The sequence below is a fragment of the Heptranchias perlo genome, chromosome 7 (genome assembly GCF_035084215.1).
Source record: "Heptranchias perlo isolate sHepPer1 chromosome 7, sHepPer1.hap1, whole genome shotgun sequence".
In the NCBI taxonomy this organism is placed as follows: Eukaryota; Metazoa; Chordata; class Chondrichthyes; order Hexanchiformes; family Hexanchidae; genus Heptranchias; species Heptranchias perlo.
The window spans coordinates 53,609,658-53,632,086 of record NC_090331.1 but is presented as its reverse complement, the minus strand read 5'-3'; the positions used below and the strand labels follow the sequence as shown (position 1 = coordinate 53,632,086).

At 43.6% G+C, this 22,429-nt stretch overlaps 1 protein-coding gene across 3 annotated transcripts in view; it reads left to right on the top strand.

The window, feature by feature from the left end:
• gpr155a (G protein-coupled receptor 155a) overlaps positions 1-22,429 on the top strand; it is a 103,611-nt gene that overhangs the window by 30,653 nt on the left and 50,529 nt on the right. For all 3 annotated transcript variants that reach the window (XM_067987575.1, XM_067987576.1, XM_067987577.1), the window contains 3 exons: positions 6,061-6,460; positions 16,920-17,085; positions 20,844-20,999. In XM_067987575.1, the coding sequence (XP_067843676.1) occupies positions 6,061-6,460; positions 16,920-17,085; positions 20,844-20,999 (722 nt within the window). The remainder of the gene's footprint in view (positions 1-6,060; positions 6,461-16,919; positions 17,086-20,843; positions 21,000-22,429) is intronic.

Sequence of the window (22,429 nt, the reverse complement as noted above, 5' to 3'; positions counted from 1 at the left end):
TAGACTTCCCTTGGTCTTTGCCCTGCTTTCTCAGACCATCTGTCCGGTCATGTTTTGTACACTTTCCCTTACTGCCTTTTGTTTCTGTCACCACTTTACTTCCCACTGACTTCCTGCATCGGTTCCCATCCCCCTGCCACATTAGTTTAAACCCTCCCCAACAGCACTAGCAAACACTCCCCCGAGGACATTGGTTCCAGTCCTGCCCAGATGCAGACCGTCCAATTTGTACTGGTCCCACCTCCCCCAGAACCGGTTCCAATGGCCCAGGAATTTGAATCCCTCCCTCTTGCACCATCTCTCAAGCCACGTATTCATCTTAGCTATCCTGTCATTCCTACTCTGACTAGCCCGTGGCACTGGTAGCAATCCTGAGATTACTACCTTTGAGGTCCTACTTTTTAGTTTAACTCCTAACTCCCTAAATTCAGCTTGTAGGACTTCATCCTGTTTTTTGCCTATATCGTTGGTACCTATATGCACCACGACAACTGGCTGTTCACCCTCCCCCCCCAGAATGTCCTGCAGCAGCTCCGAGACATCCCTGACCCTTGCACCAGGGAGGCAACATACCATCCTGGAGTCTCGATTGCGTCTGCAGAAACGCCTGTCTCTTCCCCTTACAATTGAGTCCCCTATCACTATAGCTCTGCCACTCTTTTTCCTGCCCTCCTGTGCAGCAGAGCCAGCCACGGTGCCATGAACCTGGCCGCTGTCACCTTCCCCTGGTGATGAGCCATCTCCCACAACAGTATCCAAAACGGTTTACCTGTTTTGGAGAGAGATGACAGCAGGGGACCCCTGCACTGCCTTCCTACTCTTCCTCTGTCTGTTGGTCACCCATTCATTATCTCCCTCAGTAATTTTTACCTGTGGTGTGACCAACTCACTGAATGTGCTATCCACGGCTTCCTCAGCATCGCGGATGCTCCAAAGTGAGTCCATCCGCAGCTCCAGAGCCGTCAAGCGGTCAAACAGTAGCTGCAGCTGGACACACTTCCCGCAGGTGAAGGAATCAGGGACACAGGAAGGATCCCTGAATTCCCACATCCCACAAGAGGAACGTGACACGGGTCTGGGATTTCCTGCCATGACTTAACCCTTCAGTTAGCTTAACAACTACAATGTCAAGAAAAAAAAGGAAAGAAAAACTACTTACCAGTCACCAGCCAATCACTTACCTGTTGGCTTTGACTTCGTGCCTCCAGCAGCTGAAATAAACTCAAGACTTAAAAAAAAAAGACGGTAAAAGAAACCCTCACTCGCTCGCAGCGAATCAGCTCCTCCCCTTGTGCTGACGTCACTTTTGATTGTCTTACCTCGCTCCTTGAAGCCCCGAACTCTTTATCGCTGATCCGGCGCACGGCCCCCGACTCCGGCTCACGGCCCCCGACTCCGGCTCACGGCCCCCGACTCCGGCTCACGGCCCCCGACTCCGACGCACGGCCCCCGACTCCGACGCACGGCCCCCGACTCCGACGCACGGCCCTCCTTACCTCAGGCGCTCAGGGGTGATGGATGAGCAGGATTTGATGTGGGGTAGGATACAGGCAGCAGAGTTTTGGATGAGCTGAAGTTTCTGGAAGGTGGAAAATGGGAGGCCGGTCAGGAGAACATTGGAGAAGTCAAGTCTGGAAGTGGCAGAGCCATGGATGAGGGCTTAAGCAGCAGGTGGCCTGAGATATGGGTGCAGGTGAGGTGCTGTAACCTACAAGGCCACGGACCAAAAGCTGCAAAGTGGGATTAGGCTGGATAGCTTTTTTTCAGCCGACACAGACACGATAGGCTGAATGGCCTCCTTCTGTGCGGTAAATTTCTATGATTCTGTGCTTGAGGTGAAAGTAGGCAATCTTGGTGATGGAGAGGATATTGGATCAAAAACTCAGCTGAGGCTGTGAACCATCTGGTTTGGCCTGAGGCAGTGGCGTGGGAGGGGATGGGATCGGAGTTAGTGGCGTGAGCCACAGACAAAATGATTGTGTTTGTTTTCACATTGTGCCATCAAGGGTTTACAGTTCCATACAGAAGCTTCAGTGTAAAGGATAGAAATAATAACCTGGTCATTATAAAATCTTTAAAACTAAGGGTGAAGATTTTCCTAAAATATATTTCTTGTTGACATTGTACTTGTTAACCTATTTGAGTGTGATATTAATTCCTGAGGACTAAAATTCATGTTTTCATATTTTCTTTTGTAATCTGTATAATTATACTTGAATAACAACTGGTGTTATAGATACTCCTGATGTAGGAAGTGCTTTCAGCAAGAATGAATGTCAGCTTTTGTCCCAGTTTTACTGCAGGTTTGATTGGATTCTTGTGGTCATTTCACACTGTTTTGACACGATCAGCAGCATAACTCTGTCAGTCAGCTGGTATAGTAGTGCTTGGTGCTTGAAACACTTCTTGAAAAAAGATGATCCTGTACTCAAAGCGGAATATCCTGATTGCATCATCATCATCTCAGCAAGCTATTTAACAAAGGATGAACTTGCATTTATATAATTCCTTTCACGTCTTCCAAATGTCCCAACGTGCCTCACAGCCAATTAATTACTTTTTGAAGTGTAGCCACTGTTATGTAGGTGGTGAGACATGGGGCTTGATTTTTACTCTGAGCCAGCAACCCAATGGCTAGGTAGATATTCATTTGGGGAACACAGGAAATCAAGTGAGTGTGTCATAATCTGCGATCGCAATCCCCACCATCGCAATCCCCACCATCGCAGAAGCCAGTCTTCAGCCAATTCGATTCACTCCACATGATATCAAGAAACAGCTGAGTGCACTGGATACAGCAAAGGCCCCGACAACATCCCGGCTGGGGTGCTGAAGACTTGTGCTCCAGAACTAGCTGTGCCTCCAGCCAAGCTGTTCCAGTACAGCTACAACACTGACATCTACCCGACAATGTGGAAAATTGCCCAGGTATGTCCTGTCCACAAAAAGCAGGACAAATCCAATCCGGCCAATTACCACCCCATCAGTCTACTCTCTATCATCAGCAAAGTGATGGAAGGTGTTGTCGACAGTGCTATCAAGCGGCACTTACTCACCAATAACCTGCTCACCGATGCTCATTTAAGGTTCCGCCAGGACCACTCGGCTCCAGACCTCATTACAGCCTTGGTCCAAACAAGGCTGCCCTTGACATCAAGGCAGCATTTGACCGAGTGTGGCACCAAGGAGGCCTAGTAAAATTGAAATCAATGGTAATAGGGGAAAACTTTCCAGTGGCTGGAGTCATACCTGGCACAAAGGAAGATGGTAGTGGTTGTTGGAGGCCAATCATCTCAGCCCCAGGATATTGCTGCAGGAGTTCCTCAGGGCAGTGTCCTAGGCCCAACCATCTTCAGCTGCTTCATCAATGACCTTCCCTCCATCATGAGGTCAGAAATGGGGATGTTCACTGATGATGCACAGTGTTCAGTTCCATTCGCAACCCCTCAGATAATGAAGCAGTCCGAACCCGCATGCAGCAAGACCTGGACAACATCCAGGCTTGGGCTGATAAGTGGCAGGTAATATTCGCGCCAGACAAGTGCCAGGCAATGACCATCTCCAACAAGAGAGAGTCTAACCATTTCCCCTTGACATTCAACGGCATTACCATCGCCGAATCCCCCATCAACATCTTGGGGGTCACCATTGACCAGAAACTTAACTGGACCAGCCATATAAATACTGTGGCTACAAGAGCAGGTCAGAGGCTGGGTATTCTGCGACGAGTGACTCACCTCCTGACTCCCCAAAGCCTTTCCACCATCTACAAGGCACAATTCAGGAGTGTGATGGAATACTCTCCACTTGCCTGGATGAGTGCAGCTCCAACAACACTCAAGAAGCTCAACACCATCCAGGACAAAGCAGCCCGCTTGATTGGCACCCCATCCACCACCCTAAACATTCACTCCCTTCAACACCGACGCACTGTGGCTGCAGTGTGTACCATCCACAGGATGCACTGCAGCAACTCGCCAAGGCTTCTTCGACAGCACCTCCCAAACCCGCGACCTCTACCACCTAGAAGGACAAGAGCAGCAGGTACATGGGAACAACACCCACCTGCACGTTCCCCTGAAAGTCACACACCATCCCGACTTGGAAATATATCGCCATTCCTTCATCGTCGCTGGGTCAAAATCCTGGAACTCCCTTCCTAACAGCACTGTGGGAGAACCTTCACCACATGGACTGCAGCGGTTCAAGAAGGCGGCTCACCACCACCTTCTAAAGGGCAATTAGGGATGGGCAATAAATGCCGGCCTCGCCAGCGACGCCCACGTCCCATGAACGAATAAAAAAAAACTCAGTTGGAGGTCATTATTTTTGGTTCCGGGTTTCTCTGCGCGACAGTCAGCCAGATTGACAGGGTGGCTGCCTGTCTGGAGGGAAAGGAGCTGTGAATCGGAGAGTAGGGAAGGAGAGATCGTGGGGTGGGGGGCTTGGAGAAGAACCGGGGCAGGGAGGTGATCGGATCGGCAGTCGGATGAAGAGTCAGAGGTAGTGGGGGCATCTACCATCTGGGGTGGTGGGGAGGAGAGGAGGCTGATCGCGGGGGTCTGATCATGCCAGGTGAGCTTGTTAGGCCTGGATGAAGCACTTCTGCTCCACCTGCCCCACAAGCAGTGCAATAAAGGCACTCGCCTCATGGATCCACTCCTTCTCACCTGCTTTCACCTGACGAGAATCAGAAGACATGGGAAACCCGTGCAGGCGAGCTTAAATTAATTTCAGCTTTAGAATCCTCAAAAAAAATTAAGTACCTCAACTATTTCAGTGAGGTCCATTGCTGCTTTAACAATCCGCCTGCCGTCATTAAGTAGGGATGCGCGCGCATCCAAACTGCCTGGGTTAAACCCGGATGTTGGCGCATTGGAGCCGGGTTGGGGTCCCACTTAAAAAAGCTGTTATTTTTACCTTAACCCGCCCCCAACCTACCCAATCTTTGGGGTTGAAATTCTCCCCTTGAACTCCGTGGGACAGAGGTGTGTACCCACATTAAAGATCATCAAAAGACTTGGTTCTAGGTTCCAGGCAGCTTTGTTGATTTTGTCAAAAAATATGTTGTGTGTAGGTTTAACACTTTCGTAACATTTATTTTTGCTTTTGTTTACACTTCTTGTAATAAATTTGACTCTTAAACTATATGGCCTAACTGGTAGAAAAACGGCATGCCATCGATAAGGGCAGGAGCGTGTGGTATTAATTGTTAATTTTTTTGACATGTTAACCCATTCTCTCCGCTCATAAAGAAAAGAAAGATTTGCATTTATATAGTGCCTTGTACGACCTCAAGATGTCGCAAAGCACTTTACAGCCAATTAAGTACTTTTGAAATGTAGTCACTGTTGTAACATAGGAAACACAGCAGCGAATTTGCTCACAGCTATCTGATAATGACCAGATAATCTGTTGTTTAGTGATGTTGGTTGAGGGATAAATACTGGCCAGGACAAATTTAAGATAAAAGTTGAAATTTTGTTCATGGAAGCTGCCATTTGACCTCGACACAAGTAAAGTGTTGGGGGTTGGACGTGGAGAGCCCAAATAGTATTGAGCTCCATAAATTATACATTACGTTGTCGCACCTGTAGTTTTGTATTGCCACTTACCAATGTAAAATAAACCACAAGTTACCAAAAATTTACTTGTAAAATGTAGTTTACTTTGGATAGTGCAGTATGAGAATTTGTGCTCTTATTTACTGATTGTTGATCTCTTGAAATGCTTGAAGTGCAGTGATATTTTTATACAAGAACAACTTTATTTATAAAGAGAGTAAAGGTTTTGCTGGGGACAAGGGCACCAAAAAATTGAGGAGAGAGAATGGTTAAGCAGATCGATGGCTGCAGAGGTATTGTGGAAAAATAGAGGGCTAAAGGCCTCGGCAATTGGGATTTCCACCTAACGTTATTGTCATGGATAACTTTGTGAGGAACTATTACATTGTTTATAAAGTGAATTAGTCAATATAAAATGCAAATACTTAAGATAAATTTTATATTGCCAGGAATTTACTATCCTATTGTGGTAATCTAATGGTTTTATGTGTTTCAGTTGAGGCTCTGTACAGAGATACATATCCAGAATATCTTCAGTACATTTACCTGGTGGCTCCCATCTCTCTGATGTTGTTAAATCCAATTGGTTTCATCTTCTGTGAAATCCAGAAATGGAAGGAAAACATGAACACCCAACAAAGCAAACTGAAGACTGTTGCACTGGTACTGTTTCAGGTTTTTAAAAACCCAATTGTTTTTATGGTCATTATTGGAATTTGTGGGAATTTTATCTTTGAACAAAAGATTCCGATGTTTTTCGGAGAATTTCTGGATGGTCTGGCAAGCTCTTTCAGCGGTTCGGCTCTCTTTTATCTTGGACTTACAATGGTGGGACAGATCAAGAAGCTGAAAAAAAATTCATTTGTTGCAATTATTCTCCTGATCACAGCCAAACTGTAAGTAGAAAAATCTTGCCGTCTGATACTAAATTCAAATTTAGTGCCCAATTCAATTAACTCAAATTTTCTATACTGTGCATTTAATATGGTTGTGAAGCTGCTTCTCTTTTTTTTATATCAGGACCCCTTTTGTGAAATCAGAAAATTTTCACAACTGCCCTATCCCTGTAATCATGTATCTGTGATTGACTTTTTTTTATTTGTTCATGGGATGTGGGCGTCGCTGGCAAGGCCAGCATTTATTGCCCATCCCTAATTGCCTTTTAGAAGGTGGTGGTGAGCTGCCTTCTTGAACCGTTGCAGTCCGTGTGGTGAAGGTTCTCCCACAGTGCTGTTAGGAAGGGAGTTCCAGGATTTTGACCCAGTGACGATGAAGGAACGGCGATATATTTCCATGTCGGGATAGTGTGTGAATTGGAGGGGAATGTGCAGGTGCTGGTGTTCCCATGTGCCTCTTGCCCTTGTCCTTCTAGGTGATAGAGGTTGCAGTTTTGGGAGGTGCTGTCGAAGAAGCCTTGGCGAGTTGCTGCAGTGCATCCTGTGGATGGTACACACTGCAGGCACAGTGCGTCGGTGGTGAAGGGAGTGAATGTTTAGGGTGGTGGATGGGGTGCCAATCAAGCGGGCTGCTTTGTGGTGTTGAGTTTCTTGAGTGTTCTTATGTGTGCAGATGTAACTGAGGAAAAGTATATTTTATTAGAATCAGGAAGGGAAGTGGGGAGTGACCGCCCACAGGTTAGAAAGAGGAGGAGGAGGAGGAGGAGACCGAAGGAACCAATGCAGGAAAATTCTGTCAGTCTAGACTTATCCAGTAAGTATACAGTGCTTGGTGCTTGTCATGAGGACATAGACTGGGGCACAAGGGAGGGTAATCGAGAGCAACAGCATGGTATTATGGAGTACAAGGTTATCCACAGGGGGGGGAATAAAGATGCGCCATCAGAGCAGGTGAGTAGTATTTGTGGGGGTTTCTATAATTAGGGAGACTGACACCTTGTATTGCAGCAGTGACTGAGAGTCCTGACTGGTATGCTACCGTCCAGAAGCCAGGGCACAGGACATAATGGAAAGGATGGAAAAACTTATGAAAAGTGACCAAAACCAACCAGAAGTTGTGGTTCATGTAGGGACCAATGACACAGGAAAGAGTAGAATTGATATCATGTAGTGAGTTTGATGAGTTAGGTTGTAGATTGATGTGCAAGATCTTGAGGGTAGTAACTGCAGGACAAATTAGGGAGGAAAATTGGATGCACCAAAAATTCGCTAGAAAGATGGCCTAGAAAGATTCCTAGGACACTGGGGCAAGTTACGGGGCAGGGAGACTTTCTGTAGGTTGGACAGGCTTCACCTGAATTAGACCAGTACTGGTGTCCTTGCAGAGAGTAAGTAAGGCAATGCGAGAGGATTGAAACTAATATAAATCAGGGGTAAAGTCAAACAGAGCAGATCTAGAAAGAGGGAAAACAAAGTGAAGGGGGTAGAGAAGATACAGAAGATAGATGTTATGGTACAGAGTATGGCTGGTCGATGGCTGTTTAAGTGCAAGCAGTGATACAACAGGTAAACATCAGAGTATAAAGATATGACCACACTGGGAAATGTCAATTAATGAACCCATCAATCTAAAAAATAGATGCCTCAAAGTTGTATGCATGAATGATAGATTTCTTAGGAATAAAACGGTGGACCTGGAGGTCCTTGCTAGAGTGAAAGCTGTGATATCATAGGTGTCACAGAGACCTGGCTCAACAATGATATGGGTTAGGTAAACATATAGGGATACAGATTATTTTGCAGACATAGAAAAGATGAACTGGAAGGGGATGCAGCCTTTTATGTGAAAGAGAATGGAGAATAGTGGATCTTGCATGTTATTGCTCACGGTAAGTCAAAGGATATAGTCTGTCTCTTATGACCTGTTTTCTGCTGTGGGTAAAGTGTGAGTATTATCCTGATAAAGAGGATAATGAAACACATAGATAGGTAATAGTACAGTCAGAGGGAGTCAGCATGGATTGATAGGAGGAACATGGAATAGGAAGAAGCTTCTAATGGTGGATTGGACAGTGGCTAAACCATAGAAAGCAAAGGGTTGTTATTAATGGAGCTGCAACGACATGAAAAGGGGTCATTAGCAGGATACCATGGGTAATCAGTGCTAGGCTATTGCTTTTTACAGTGTATAGAATCATAGAATGGTTACAGCACAAAAGAAGGCTATTTGACTGTCGAGCCCATGCCGGCTCTCTGCAAGAGCAATCCAGCTAGTCCCACTCCCCTGCCCTTTCCTTGTAGCCCAGCAAATTTTTTTCTTTCAAGTACTTATCCAATTCCCTTTTGAAAGCCGCGATTTGAATCCACCTCCACCACCCTTTCAGGCAGTGCATTCCCGATCATAACCTCTCGCTGTGAGTTTTCCCTCATGCCACCTTTGGGCATGTAAATGATTTTTGAACTGAGGATAGAAACAAAGCTGTAAGTTTATAGATGACACCAAATTAGAAAAGGGTGGGGGGTTAAAATAATGGGAAAGAAGCATAGCAAATAAAAAGGGATCTGGATATATTGGGAAGGTGGGTTGATGAGTGGCAGATGACATTTAATGTAGACAAGTGGAAGGTAATGATACTAGAGAAAGTAAATAAAAATTTGGAAGATAACCTAATGGCCCTGGGCTACAGGACACAGATGAGAAGAGGGATCCGGAAGTATTGCTATAAAGCTCACTGAAATTAACAACATAACATTTGGCAGCAGTAATGAATGCCAACCAGATCTCGGGATATAACCATAGGAATAAAGCACAAATCCCAGGAGGTGACAACAAATCCGTACATGGCAGAGGTACGATCACACCTCTAGTACTATATACAATTTTGCTTACCGTACTACAGCAAGAGTATACAGACATTGCAAACAGTACAAAAAAGGGCAACCAAATTGATACGTAGCTTAAGGCATCTGACTATGAAGAGAGGCTTGACCTGGGATTGTTTGTTCTGGAGAAGAGAAGACTTGGCGGGGGGGTTATTCAAGATCCTTAAAGAAATAAATAAATTGAACCACGAAAATATGTTTGAGATTGCCATATACCCCAGAAGCAGAGGATACTTCAGCTGCCTAGGCTCTAAGCTCTGGAATTCCCTCCCTAAACCTTTCTGCCTCTCTACCTCTCTCTCCTTCTTAAAGACGCTCCTTAAAACCTACCTCTTCGACCAAGCTTTTGATCACCTGTCCTAATATCTCCTATATATGGCTCGGTGTCATATTTTGTTTGATAATGCTCCTGTGAAGCGCCTTGGGACGTTTTAGTACGTTAAAAGCCCTATATAAATGCAAGTGTTGTTGTTGATAGATGCTCAATCTCGAGAGAGAGGTAGTGCAGAGTTTAGATTTAACTACTTAACATAGAGACTGGGAACGGACTGCTCGTGGAGGCAGAAGGTGTGGACAAATTTAAGGAAGAATTTGTTTTTCACAGTCCTGTACCTTTGAGAGACAAGAACAGAGAAAATGAGAGAAACTGGTAATGTGAGATGGTACAATTCAGATTTAAGGAAAATAGTTGGAAACAAAGCATGTCAAAAGTCACATTTATGGGTTAGGTTTCAGAAATTGCACAATGTACTTATATTTACAGTGAGAATATGAATAAATGTGTGGTTCTTTGCCGACATACTTTCTTTTGTGGTGCTGGAGCTTATAAAGGTTGGCCACCCCTGTTCTATTCGCGTGGTTTATGGAGGATGAACAGCCTTTCAAATTTGGTCCTCAAGGCTCAATTGGATATAGCCACTGGCATTTGTACTTGCATAGATTCCAGATTCTCAACAGTAGTTCAATTCTCGGCGGATACTCCAGGACCATACTGAGGAAATGCTGCGTTGTTGGAGTTACCATCCTTTGGATGAAATGTTAAAACAAGGTCATGTCTTTTTGTTCCGGCATATGATTAAAAATTCCACAGCATTATTGAAAAAGGAACGGGAAGTTCTCCATATGCCGTGGCCAGTATTCTTACCTCAACCAACACTACAGGGGGAAAAAAATAGATTAACTGGTTATTCATCTAAATCCTATCTGTGTACTGTATGCATAATGGCTACTGCATTTGCACGTGTTACGGCATTTCATAGTAATTCTGTCTGTATGAAGCATGTTGAAAAGTTTGAAACATGTGAATTGCTATTATAAATGCAAGCCTGCCTTTCTTCTCTCTTTCATGCTTGCTCTCACTTTTATTGTCTCTCATTCTCGTGCCTGTTCTTCTTATTTTTGCATATCCTCTCTCGGCACAGGTACACTCCACCCCTCACACATGCTCTAAGTTTTTCTCTTTCTGCGTGTGCACCCTGTCAGCTCACTCGCTCTCCGCATGCTTTCTCTTTCACAGGTTTATGCTCTCATATGTGCACTTGCTCTCACGCTGACATCTAATTTTTCTTTCTCTCTTGTGTTCACGCTCTTTCTCTGCGTGCCCTACACTTCCTCCCCTGTTGTATGATCTGTCCCAATCTCGAGCGCTGGCTGTCGTGTGCGCTTCCCCCGCCCCACCCATCTCCACACGTGTTTGTTCTCTTTTTCTTTCTCTCTCTCTCTCTCTCTCTCTCTCTCTCATGCATGCTTGTGTTCTTTCTCTTGGATGTGCTTGCTTTCTCTCTCTCTCCCTCACGTTCTTTTCTTTTGTGCATGCTATTTCTTTTCAATTGTGCACATTCACCCTCTCTCTCGCTTGCTCTTATGCATGCATTTCTGCTCTCTATCCATCTCTTGTGTGCTCACGCTCTTTTGCTTGTTCCCCTCTTGCATGTTTCCCATCATTCATTGCACACCTTCTCCTTTGCTCACACCTGTGTTCTTTTTCTTTCTCCCCCCCCCCCCCCCCCCCCCCCCCTCCTTTACACAGTCTCATTATTTTTCCTCTCCCTGGATGCTCACTGCCTCTGTGACATTGGATGGCAGACAAGCAGTCTAATCGTGGATGAGCAGTAACTGCCTTCAGCTAAACATTGAGAAGATCAAAGCCATCACCTTCACACCCCGCCACAAGCTCCATACTCCTGACAATAACTTTATCCTGCTTCCATGGTCACTGTCTCAAACTGAAGCAGACTGTTCACACCTTTGGTGTCCTGTTTGATCCCAAAGTGCTTTCAATTTTATATCCTCTCCATCACAAAAACCTCCGACTTCCACTTGCGTATCAACTCCTCCCCTACCTCAGCCCATCTACCACTGAAACCCTCATTGTGCTTCAAAAGCCTGATAGAGTTCTTTGAGAAAGTAACAGATATGGTGGATGGGAGGCCTTGCAATGGATGTGATGTACATGGACTGTCAGATGGCCTTTGACAAGGTACCATACAGACTATTGGGGAAGATTAAGGGGTATGGAATTAGGGGGAAGGTAGCAAATTGTGTTAAAAGGGAGGAAACTGAGAGAAGTTAAAGGTGGTTTCTCAGAGTGGATGGGAGGTAGCGGTGTCCCACAGGGTTCTTTCCTGGGACCGCTTCTATTCTCATCAGTGATTTAGAAAAGGGAATGATGTCAACATTTTCAGAGGATACTAAAATAGGAAACATAATAAACAATAATCATAAATAATTCTAAGGACCAAAGGAAACTGCAAATGGATAAGATAGTGGAATTGGCAATAAGGTGCCAAATGGAATTCGAGATTAGTAATTGTGAAATGGTACATTTTTGTTTTTAAAAATAATATTTATACTTTGAATGGTGGAAGGCTGGGTGATGTGGCACAAGAGAGAGATTTAGGGTTCACAAGCTCTTTAAAACCAGCACCAAGTGGATACGACCATTTTAAAAAGAAGCTAAGGGAAAACTGGGTTTATGGCAAGAAGTATAGGATGTAGTTTAACTAATGTGATAGAGTTTTTTGATGAGGTATCAGAGAGGGTAGATGAGGGCAATGCAGTTGATGTGGTATATATAGACTTTCAAAAGGCATTTGATAAAGTGCTGCTGGTAGGCTTATCATCAAGATTGTAGCCCATGGAATAAAGGGGGAAGTAGTAAGATGGATACAGAATTGGCCAAGTGACAGGAAACAGCGAGTAGTGGTGAACAGTTGTTTTTCGGACTGGAGGGAAGTGTACAGTGGTGTTCCTCGGGTCAGTGCTGGGACCATTGCTTTTCTTAATATATATTAATGACTTGGACTTGGGTGTACAGGGCACAATTTCAAGATCTGCAGGTGACACAAAACTTGGAAGGGTAGTAAGCAATGAGGAGGATAGTGATAGACTTCAAGAGGATACAGACAGGCTGGTGGCATGGGTGGACACGTGGCAGATTAAATTTAACGCAGAAAAATGCGAAGTGGTACATTTCGGTGGGAAGAATGAGGAGAGGCAATATAAACTAGAGGGCACAACTCTAAAAGGGGTACAGGAACAGAGAGATCTGGGGGTATATGTGCACAAATTATTGGTGGCAGGGCAGGTTGAGAAACCGGTTTAAACAAAGCATACGGGATCCTGGGCTTTATAAATAGAGGCATAGAGTACAAAAGCATGGAAGTCATGATGAACCTTTATAAAACACTGGTTCGGCCACAATTGGAGTGTTGTGTCCAGTTCTGGGCACTGCACTTTAGGAAAGATGTGAAGGCCTTCGAGAGGGTGCAGATGAGATGTACTAGAATGATTCCAGGGATGAGGGATTTTAGTTACTTGGATAGAGTGGAGAAGCTAGGGTTGTTCTTCTTGGGACAGAGAAGGTTGAGAAGAGATTTGATAGAGGTATTCAAAATCATGACGAGTCTAAATAGAATAGATAGAGAGAAACTGTTCCCATTGGCGGAAGGGTCAAAGGCCTGACCGTGGAAGCCGCAGCGGTGTTCCTGCCGGGCTGAAGCAGGTCGGCAGCTGGTGGGAAGGACGTAGGTAAATCAAAAAATGTCCTTTTTGTGGGAGCATGAGTGCTCCTTTGAGCCCCACAAGGAAAGTTATGGCTTCCCCTGACATGGACTCCACTTCCGTTCCCTCCCATGAGACCCTCCCAAAATATATTTGGAAGCCGGGCTGGTGGCCACCCTCCCTTCCCCTTCCAGCAGTTGCTCTGCACCCTCTTTTTCACCCCCCCCGCCCCCTCCCTGTTCTGGGTACAAAATGGATCAGTGACTTTTAAATCAGGTTGGTGGTTAAAATTGCCAGAAACCTGCTCGAGTTAAAATTCACCCCAACAATTGGATCCTTTATTGTAGAAAGGATGTTAAGGTAATAGAATGGCAACAGAGCAGATTTAATAGGATGCTGCCTGATATGAAGAAATACAAATACAATGAAAAATGTGAGAAATTGGGGCTATTTTCATTAGAACAGAGTAAATTACAGGCTGATTTGATAAATGTATCTTAAAATTATGAAGGGATGAGACAAAGTAGATAGAATGTTTCCAGTAGTTGAGAGGTCTAGAACGAGGGACGTATATACATAGTTTTATTCCCCATGCATTTTGCACCTCCTACATTAACCTATGAAATTGAACTTGAGCTTCTGGAAAACCGGCACATTCAGGAGAGAAAACCAACAGAGTTACAAAATTCCAAGCAAAATGTGAAATGCATGAGGATTAAGGAGTTGCATATTGATATAGATTAGAAGTATAGTATTGGTTTCAATAGATTTATAATGGGAAAACAGCTTGGGGGGGGTTGGTGGGGGGAAACAACAGGACAGTCTTCCAAGGCTGTGCCATTGAGAAGCACTGCGGGCCTGTATATTACTAACTGAAAGCCAAGTGAATTCCTCTGGTTTGATACCTCACCCTAGGGGCTGTTACTTATTGCCAAGGCTTATGCATGAATGTTACCAGACTAATCAAACAGAATGGTTAATGTTCAGTTATCTACACATAGTACTTAGAAGTTTCTGGATACCAATATGGAATGAGAAACCTGTCCAATTTGAATTTTAGGTTTTCACTTCCTCTCCCCTCTTGATTTTGCCTGCTCTCTCCCCTCTCACTCCACCTTGCCTCCTCCTTCCCTCTCCTTTGCACCCCCTTTTCCCCATCTCTCTCTTTTAACTCCTCATCTTCTCTCCCTCTTCCCTCCTCCTCTTTGCTCCCTCTCCTACTCCCCCTTCCTCACCCCTATAGAACCAAAAGAGGTTTTTAGCACAGAAGGAGACCATTTAGCCTATTGCCTCTGGCGGGGGGAGATCTTTGCTAGAGCAATCTAAAATTAATCTTACTGCCTTGCTCTCTCTTCATAGCCCCATTTCTTCTGCTTCAAATATTTATTGACTCTTCCCTTAAAAGATGCAATGGTCGCTGCTTCAACACTCCGTGTCAAAGCATTCCATGCTCGAACAATCCTTTGTAAAGAAGTTTCTCCTAACCTCTCTCCTCACTCCCTTAGTGATGTGTGATCAATTTAAAATTGTAACTAACAGAGGAAATATTCTTTCCCTGTTTACCTTATCAAAACCATTCGCAATATTTAAAAATATTTCAAATCTCTCTTGGCCTTTCAGTTCCAATGGAAATAGTCCCTGTATCTTAAGTCTCTTCTCATTACTATGCCTTCTCATCTCTTGTTTCATCCTGGTATATCTACACTGTATGCTCTCTGTGGCTTTAATGTCCTTTCTATAATGAGGTGCCCTAAAGTGCACACAGTACTCCAATTATTTCCTTGTGTACATAGAATCATAGAATGGTTACAGCACAGAAGGAGGCCATTTGGCCCATCAAGCCTTTTGTAAGAGCAATCCAGTTAGTCCCATTCCACTGCTCTTTCCCCATAGCCCTGCAATTTTTTTCCCCTCAAGTATTTATCCATTTCCTTTTTGAAAGCCACGATTGAATCTGCTTCCACCACCCTTTCAGGTAGCACATTCCAGATCATAACTACTCGCTGCGTAAAAATTTTTTCCTCATGTCACCTTTGGTTCTTTTGCCAATCACCCTAAATCTGGGTCCTCTGGTTCTTGACCCTTCCATCGATAGTAAAAGTTTCTCTTTATCTAAACCCTTCATGATTTTGAACAGTTCTATGAATTTTCTCTCAACCTTCTCTGCTCTAAGGAGAACAACCCCAGCTTCTCCAGTCTATCCACGTAACTGAAGTCCCTCATCCCTGGAACCATTCTGGTAAATCTTCTCTGCACCGTCTCTAAGACCTTCACATCCTTCCTGCAGTGCGGTGCCCAGAATTGAACACAATACTCCAGTTGTGGCCGAACCAGTGTTTTATAAAGGTTCAACATAACTTCTTGCTTTTGTACTCTATGCCTCTATACATAAAATCCAGGATCCCATATGCTTTTTTAATCGCTTTCTCAACCTGTCCTACTCCCTTCAAAGATTTGTGCACATGTACCCCCAGGTGTCTCTGTTCCTGCACTCCCTTTAGAATTGTACCATTTAGTTTATATTGCCTCGCCTCGTTTTTCCTGCCAAAATGTATCACTTCGTACTTCTCTGTTAAATTTCATCTGCCATGTGTCCACCCATTCCACCAGCCTGTCTATGTCATCTTGAAGTCTATTACTATCCTCCTCACTGTTTACTCCACTTCCAAGTTTTGTGTCATCTGCATATTTTGAAATTGTGCCCTGTACACCCAAGTCCAAGTCATTAATATATATCAAATAAAGCAGTGCTCCTAGTACCGACCCCTGGGGAACACCACTGTATACCTTCCTCCAATCCGAAAAACAACCGTTCACCAGTACTTTGTTTCCTGTCACTAAGCCAATTTCGTATTCGTGCTGCCACTGCCCTTTCTATTCCACGGGCTTCAGTTTTGCTGACAAGCCTATTATGTGCCCCTTTATCAAATGCCTTTTGAAAGTCCATATACACAACATCAACTGCATTGCCCTCATCAACCCTCTCTGTTACCTCATTAAAAAACTCAATCAAATTAGTTAAACATGATTTACTTTTACCAAATCCGTGCTAGCTTTCCTTTTATTAATCCACATTTGTCCAAGTAACTATTAAATTTATCCTGGATTATCGTTTCTAAAAGCGTCCCCACCACCGACATTAAAGTGACTGGCCTGTAGTTGCTGGGTTTATCCTTACACCCTTTTTTGAACAAGGGCAAAACATTTGCAATTCTCCAGTCCTCTGGCACTGTCCCCATATCTAAGGAGGATTGAAAGATTTATCATTATATCTTATCCTGTCTTCCCTACCTCTCCCTAGCCTTCCTCTATCTCTCCCGCTCCTCCTCACTGCTCCATCAGGTAGCTACTGCCATCAAGCATCTAATGATAGGATAGGCATTGTGGTTGCTTCCATACCACAAAGTTGGGTGATTAACTGAATAATCTGCATTTAACAATTTACAGAAATTCAAATCGATAATTTTATGTGATAAATTTGAAAATTTGTGTCAAACATCTCAAAAAGGCAATGTGATGACGAATGATTTATTGTTTCATTTAATTTGTAATAAAATATTTTTATTAATCACAGATTGGTACTTCCTCTTATCAGCCGTGAAATGGTGGAATTACTGGACAATGGCAATACTGAGGCTAACTACACCAGTCTCTCGAACTATGCATTTTTATATGGCGTTTTCCCAACAGCACCAAGTGTAGCTATATATGCAAGTCAGTACAATATGGAAATTGAAATTGTAAGTATGTAGAGGATCACTCTCTCATTGGTTTTATATTTCAGGACGGAGCGGTTTTTACAAAGCACGGATATTTTAAGAGGGTTTTTAAGAGCTTGTACCCTTTTTAAGTTACATCTCCAGCCTTTTATGACTTGCGCATACCAAGTAACTCAAACCTCAGCAAAGTTTAAAGCTGCTGGATAAGCTTGGTATATGCTTTCCAAGCAGAGTCATGAATCCTCCTCCTGCAGCGAACACTAAATCTTAAACGGGAGGTTGAGCCTTGGGAGACTACTTTGAGTGATGCATAATTTAAAAACGAAGGTCCATGTCCATCTGTTGAGGAAAGCTGAATATTCGGTAAGATGTTCTCTCACTCGTGCCCCACCACTTGCACCCTGATGTATGTTACAGGGCTAGCCCTTGTTCATCCAGGAATGGCTCCATTCATTTTCATAGGAAATGGCATATGTAGTAATATCCAAATGGTACTAGCTTTTTCTGGCTGAACTAGATTTAATTTAAGAAAGGCCCAAGCACCAACTCCAGTATGTTTAAATAGGTCACCTCCACGACTTGAGTGGGTTGCTCCCATATTTTATGCCAACCGAAGTGAATTGGGATGACAGCAGAGACTTAATGCTGTGTCTCCATAGATGGGGAAATGCCTTGTTAATATGATGCATTTCCTTATGGATAAGAGATGAGCTGCTGATTTCTCTTCACTTCATCTAAGCCTCCCACCCACGTATGGAGATGGAGTACTTTCCATTGAAAACATTTTACTCTTTAAATTTCCTCTCCCATATCAGTCTCCAGCAGAAGTTTGGGTCCCATGTCTTTTTTTCTTTGAATTGAGAAACCAAAGTGAATAACTAAAACCCATTGTGCACAACACTCGTAAGGCTGAAGTGTTAACGCAGTTAAATCAGCAAATAGTGATTAAGGGATGACAAGTTTGTTATAGTAGCCTGAAGCTTGTGGAAGAAGGAAATACTGGGGAGAAGTATGGAGTTTCAGTGTTGAGATCCAAGGAAAGACAGTAGGGCAGATTCCCCAATATCATTCTCAGAGTGCACCCCTTCGCAGGCAGAGCTTGAGGAATTCAGGTATCGGTCTAGTAGACTCGAGTGAAACCAATGCTCCACTCCCAACTCCGCGGAAGAACTTGGAAGATTTTTTGAGACTGCACTGCAGGAGGTGCGAGCCTCACTATAGCTCCAAAAATTAATTAAATCAATGTAACTTGGTCCCACCACACATTTGCCATGATCTCCTCCCTGGAAAATCTTTGCCCACTTAAAACAGGTGTTGGGTAGCATGAATGCAGTTTACTACAGATTGTTAATTCAAAAGCTGGGATTGCCTAGTTTTTGGAAGATTGCTTTTTGCTGTCGTTTTGGATTGGCTCTATAGCTGTTTTTGTATATCGTGTGCAATAATTTTCTTCCGCTGATTTTTTTTTCAATACATGACTCCATTTGCACAGACCTCCAGCCATAACATTCTTGCTGCTAGCAGCTGCCAACCTCGTCATGGGCATTCTATTGAGTGAGAAAGGAGTTCAGGCAAGGGGAAGAAAGACTTCTGCCACTTGCCAGCAACCAGGCCAAGGCTGTGTACTCTGACCCAGGCACACCTACATGGCTCTGTCTGCCTTCAGCATTTCTGCTGCGTATGCTGTGACTTAGTTGTATCATTTCTGGAGCCTGACCTGCAGTCAAGATCTTGCACAGGGACAATTCTACCTGTAGCTGTGCAAGTCATGATAGTATTAAACTCTTACACCAGTAGATCTTTTCAAGCCACCAGTGGTGACATTTGCCACAATTTCCCCATGGAAAGAAGACAGCAGCACATCAGAGTGCAGCTCTTTTACTAGGTGCAGGGCCTCACCGATGGCACCCATCTAGCTATCAAGACCCCCAAAAATGATCTTTTAGTATATATGAATCGGAAAGACTTTTATTGCATTAATGTGCAGGTGGTTGGAACCACAGGGACAGGATAATAAAGTTGACTGTACAATGCATGTCAGCAGTCACAATGCTTTCATCTTGCCCCAGTCCATTGTGCCAACCCTATTTGAAGAAATGAACAGTTTAGATGGGTAAACCATGGTGACCCTGGAGCCCTAGCTGCTGGAGGAACTAGGACCACCCTGGAGCCCTGGTCATTTGCACCGGTCACAAATCTCGCACCAAGACACAGGGAAAGTATAATGAGACACATGCTTTGCCTGAATTCTTATGTGATATGCGAATGTTATATTAGAAGAGATTCCACTAAAAGGACAGATCAGGTGGGTTCTGCTCTTCAGCCCTGAGAAAGTCTTCAACATTTATCTGTGTGTGTTAATTTACTGTATAATTTCATTGTTCAGAGAGGGGATCCCATCTAGCCAGAGGACCAGGAAGGTTGGCCAGCAGTCTTAGCAGAGGAGGAGGAAGGTGAAATAGCGAGGCTGCTAAACAGCTGGGAAGATTGCAACATCAGTCATTGATTTGACAGGACTTTTACTTAAAAGCTCCACTTGTGGTTCTACATTAACAGACCTATTCTCCCCTCTGTCCTGTAGTAGTTCCATTACCAAAATGGTAGGCATAATTCTCACTACGTTAACTACCATTCTTGCCCGTTATCCCTCCATCTGCAGTATTCATATGTCCCTTCTGAGAATAAATCTGCACAGTATATTTCAAAGAAGATCTAGCCAGTTTATTTACCTAACTAAGTTCTGTGTCTCTGCTTTAATGTTTAGCTCTCCAATGCTTGCTTTGGCGAGAGTATAGGGTGTGTCATCTATTTTCTCATCTCATGCTCCTTCTAAGTGGTACCTCAGCAGGCTGAGCAAATGTGGTGACAAGCTGGTGCTCCTTTAATGTAACCTCATGACTCGGCTATTACAATTCCCCTTTTTTTTAAACCTAAAATTTGTGCGTTCCGGGATAGGTTTCAACAAAAGGCCTTGACATCTCATTCACATAAGTAACCTCATTCTCACCTCTAACCACAAACCTATCACATCACAATTTTTATATTAATAGAATGTGGGAAGCTGTGCGATGTCCTGATTTCAACACGTTGTGGATATAGGGAGGAAGAAAAATGTGTTGGTCAGAATTTTTGGTGCTTCAAAGGCTTGACAGTGGCAAGTTCAGAAGCGAACTTATCATAGTGGTATTGATAAAATAGAAAAAAGCAAGAAAGATGGTGACATATGGAGAGGTTGGAGTGGGATTGCTTATCAGATATCAGATTTTTTTTATTGTATCCTTTCCAAGAGTGTGAAAATTTTAGACCACTTATCCCTCTGACCGATACATGGCTTTCCACATGAAAGATTCTCAAAGGGCCAGTCCCAGTCTCATAATAATCCTTGATCAAATGCCTGAAACTACAGATAGTTACATAGTCAGAACTGGAAATCTAGAACATATGTTGCAATTGCGAAGAAGAGCAAAACTGATTTAGTTCAAAAGGGCCATCAATTTGACTAACCTATTCTTTCCTAATCCTTAACCTGAAAAGATTTGTAAATGTCTCGACAGTGACCTGGCCAATTTGGCACCCTTCCACCTCTACTAGGAGAAAATTCTTAAACTATCAAATGTGTTGCTTTTCAGTGGGAGTAATGACTTTTGAGAACTGAAGTCATAGTATAGACAGGAAGCACTCGTTTAGCTAATCATAACTCAATGAAATAGCATGCATTTTTTCTTCTGTTTCTGCATCACTATTTGTAATTAATATATATATAAAATTATTTTTTGTAGGTGACTCCAGGGATGGTGATAAATACGTTTGTATCTGCTCCCATTATGTATGTGTCTGCGTGGCTTTTGACAATTCCATCTATGCACACACAAGTGCTGCAATCTGCAATTCAGAGCATCAGCTTTGACATAAGCATAGTCACCCTCTTTTTTCTGGTTAGTATCCAGCTTCCATAAAAACATTCCTTTGTAACGTTACACATCTGAAGTAGCACACTACCGCTGCTCTTGAAAAACTCTGTTTTTGGCAGATATTTTTCAGTGTCAGTAAAGTTGATGCTAGTTCATCATTGTGGTTGATGTACATTTTGAGATGTCACTTGACTTGCAGTTTAAATTAGAAACATAGAAAATAGGAGCAGGAGTAGGCCATTCAGCCCTTCGAGCCTGCTCCGCCATTCAGTATGATCTTGGCTGATCCTCTATCTCAATACCATATTCCCACTCTCTCCCCATACCCCTTGATGCCTTTTGTGTCTAGAAATCTATCTATCTTCTCCTTAAATATATTCAGTGACTTGGCCTCCAGAGTCTTCTGTGGTAGAGAATTCCACAGGTTCACCACTCTGAGTGAAGAAATTTCTCCTCATCTCAGTCCTAAATGTCCTACCCCGTTTCCTGAGATTGTGACCCCTCGTTCTGGACCCCCCAGCCAGGGGAAATATCCTCCCTGCATCAGTCTGTCTAGCCCTGTCAGAACTTTATATGTTTCAATGAGATCCCCTCTCATTCTTCTAAACTCAAGTGTATATAGGCCGAGTCGACCCAATCTCTCCTCATACGACAGTCCTGCCATCCCAGGAATCAGTCTGGTGAACCTCCGCTGCACTCCCTCTATGGCAAGTATATACTTCTTAGGTAAGGAGACCAAAACTGCACACAATACTCCAGGTGTGGTCTCACCAAGGCCCTGTATAACTGCACTAAGACATCCTTGCTCCTGTACTCAAATCCTCTTGCAATGAAGGCCAACATACCATTTGCCTTCCTATCTGCTTGCTGCACCTGCATGTTTACTTTCAGTGATTGGTGTACAAGGACACCCAGGTCCCTTTGTACATTAACATTTCCCAATCTATCACCATTTAAATAATATTCTACCTTTCTGTTTTTCCTTCCGCAGTGGATAACTTCACATTTATCCACATTATACTGCATCTGCCATGTATTTGCCCACTTACTCAACTTGTCTAAATCGCCTCGAAGCCTCTTTACATCCTCCTCACAACTCACGATCCCATCTAGTTTTGTGTCATCAGCAAACTTGGAAATATTACATTTGGTTCCCTCATCCAAATCATTGATATATATTGTGAATAGCAGGGGCCCAAGCACTGATCCCTGCGGTACCCCACTAGTCATTGCCTGCCACCCTGAAAAAGACCCATTTATTCCTACTCTCTGTTTCCTGTCTGTTAACCAATTTTCAATCCATGCCAGTATATTACCCCCAATCCCATGTAATTTAATTTTGCACACTAACCTCTTATGTGAGACTTTATCAAAGGCCTTCTAAAAATCCAAATAAACCTCATCCACTGGTTCTCCCTTATCTATTCTACCAGTTACATCCTGAAAAAAACTCC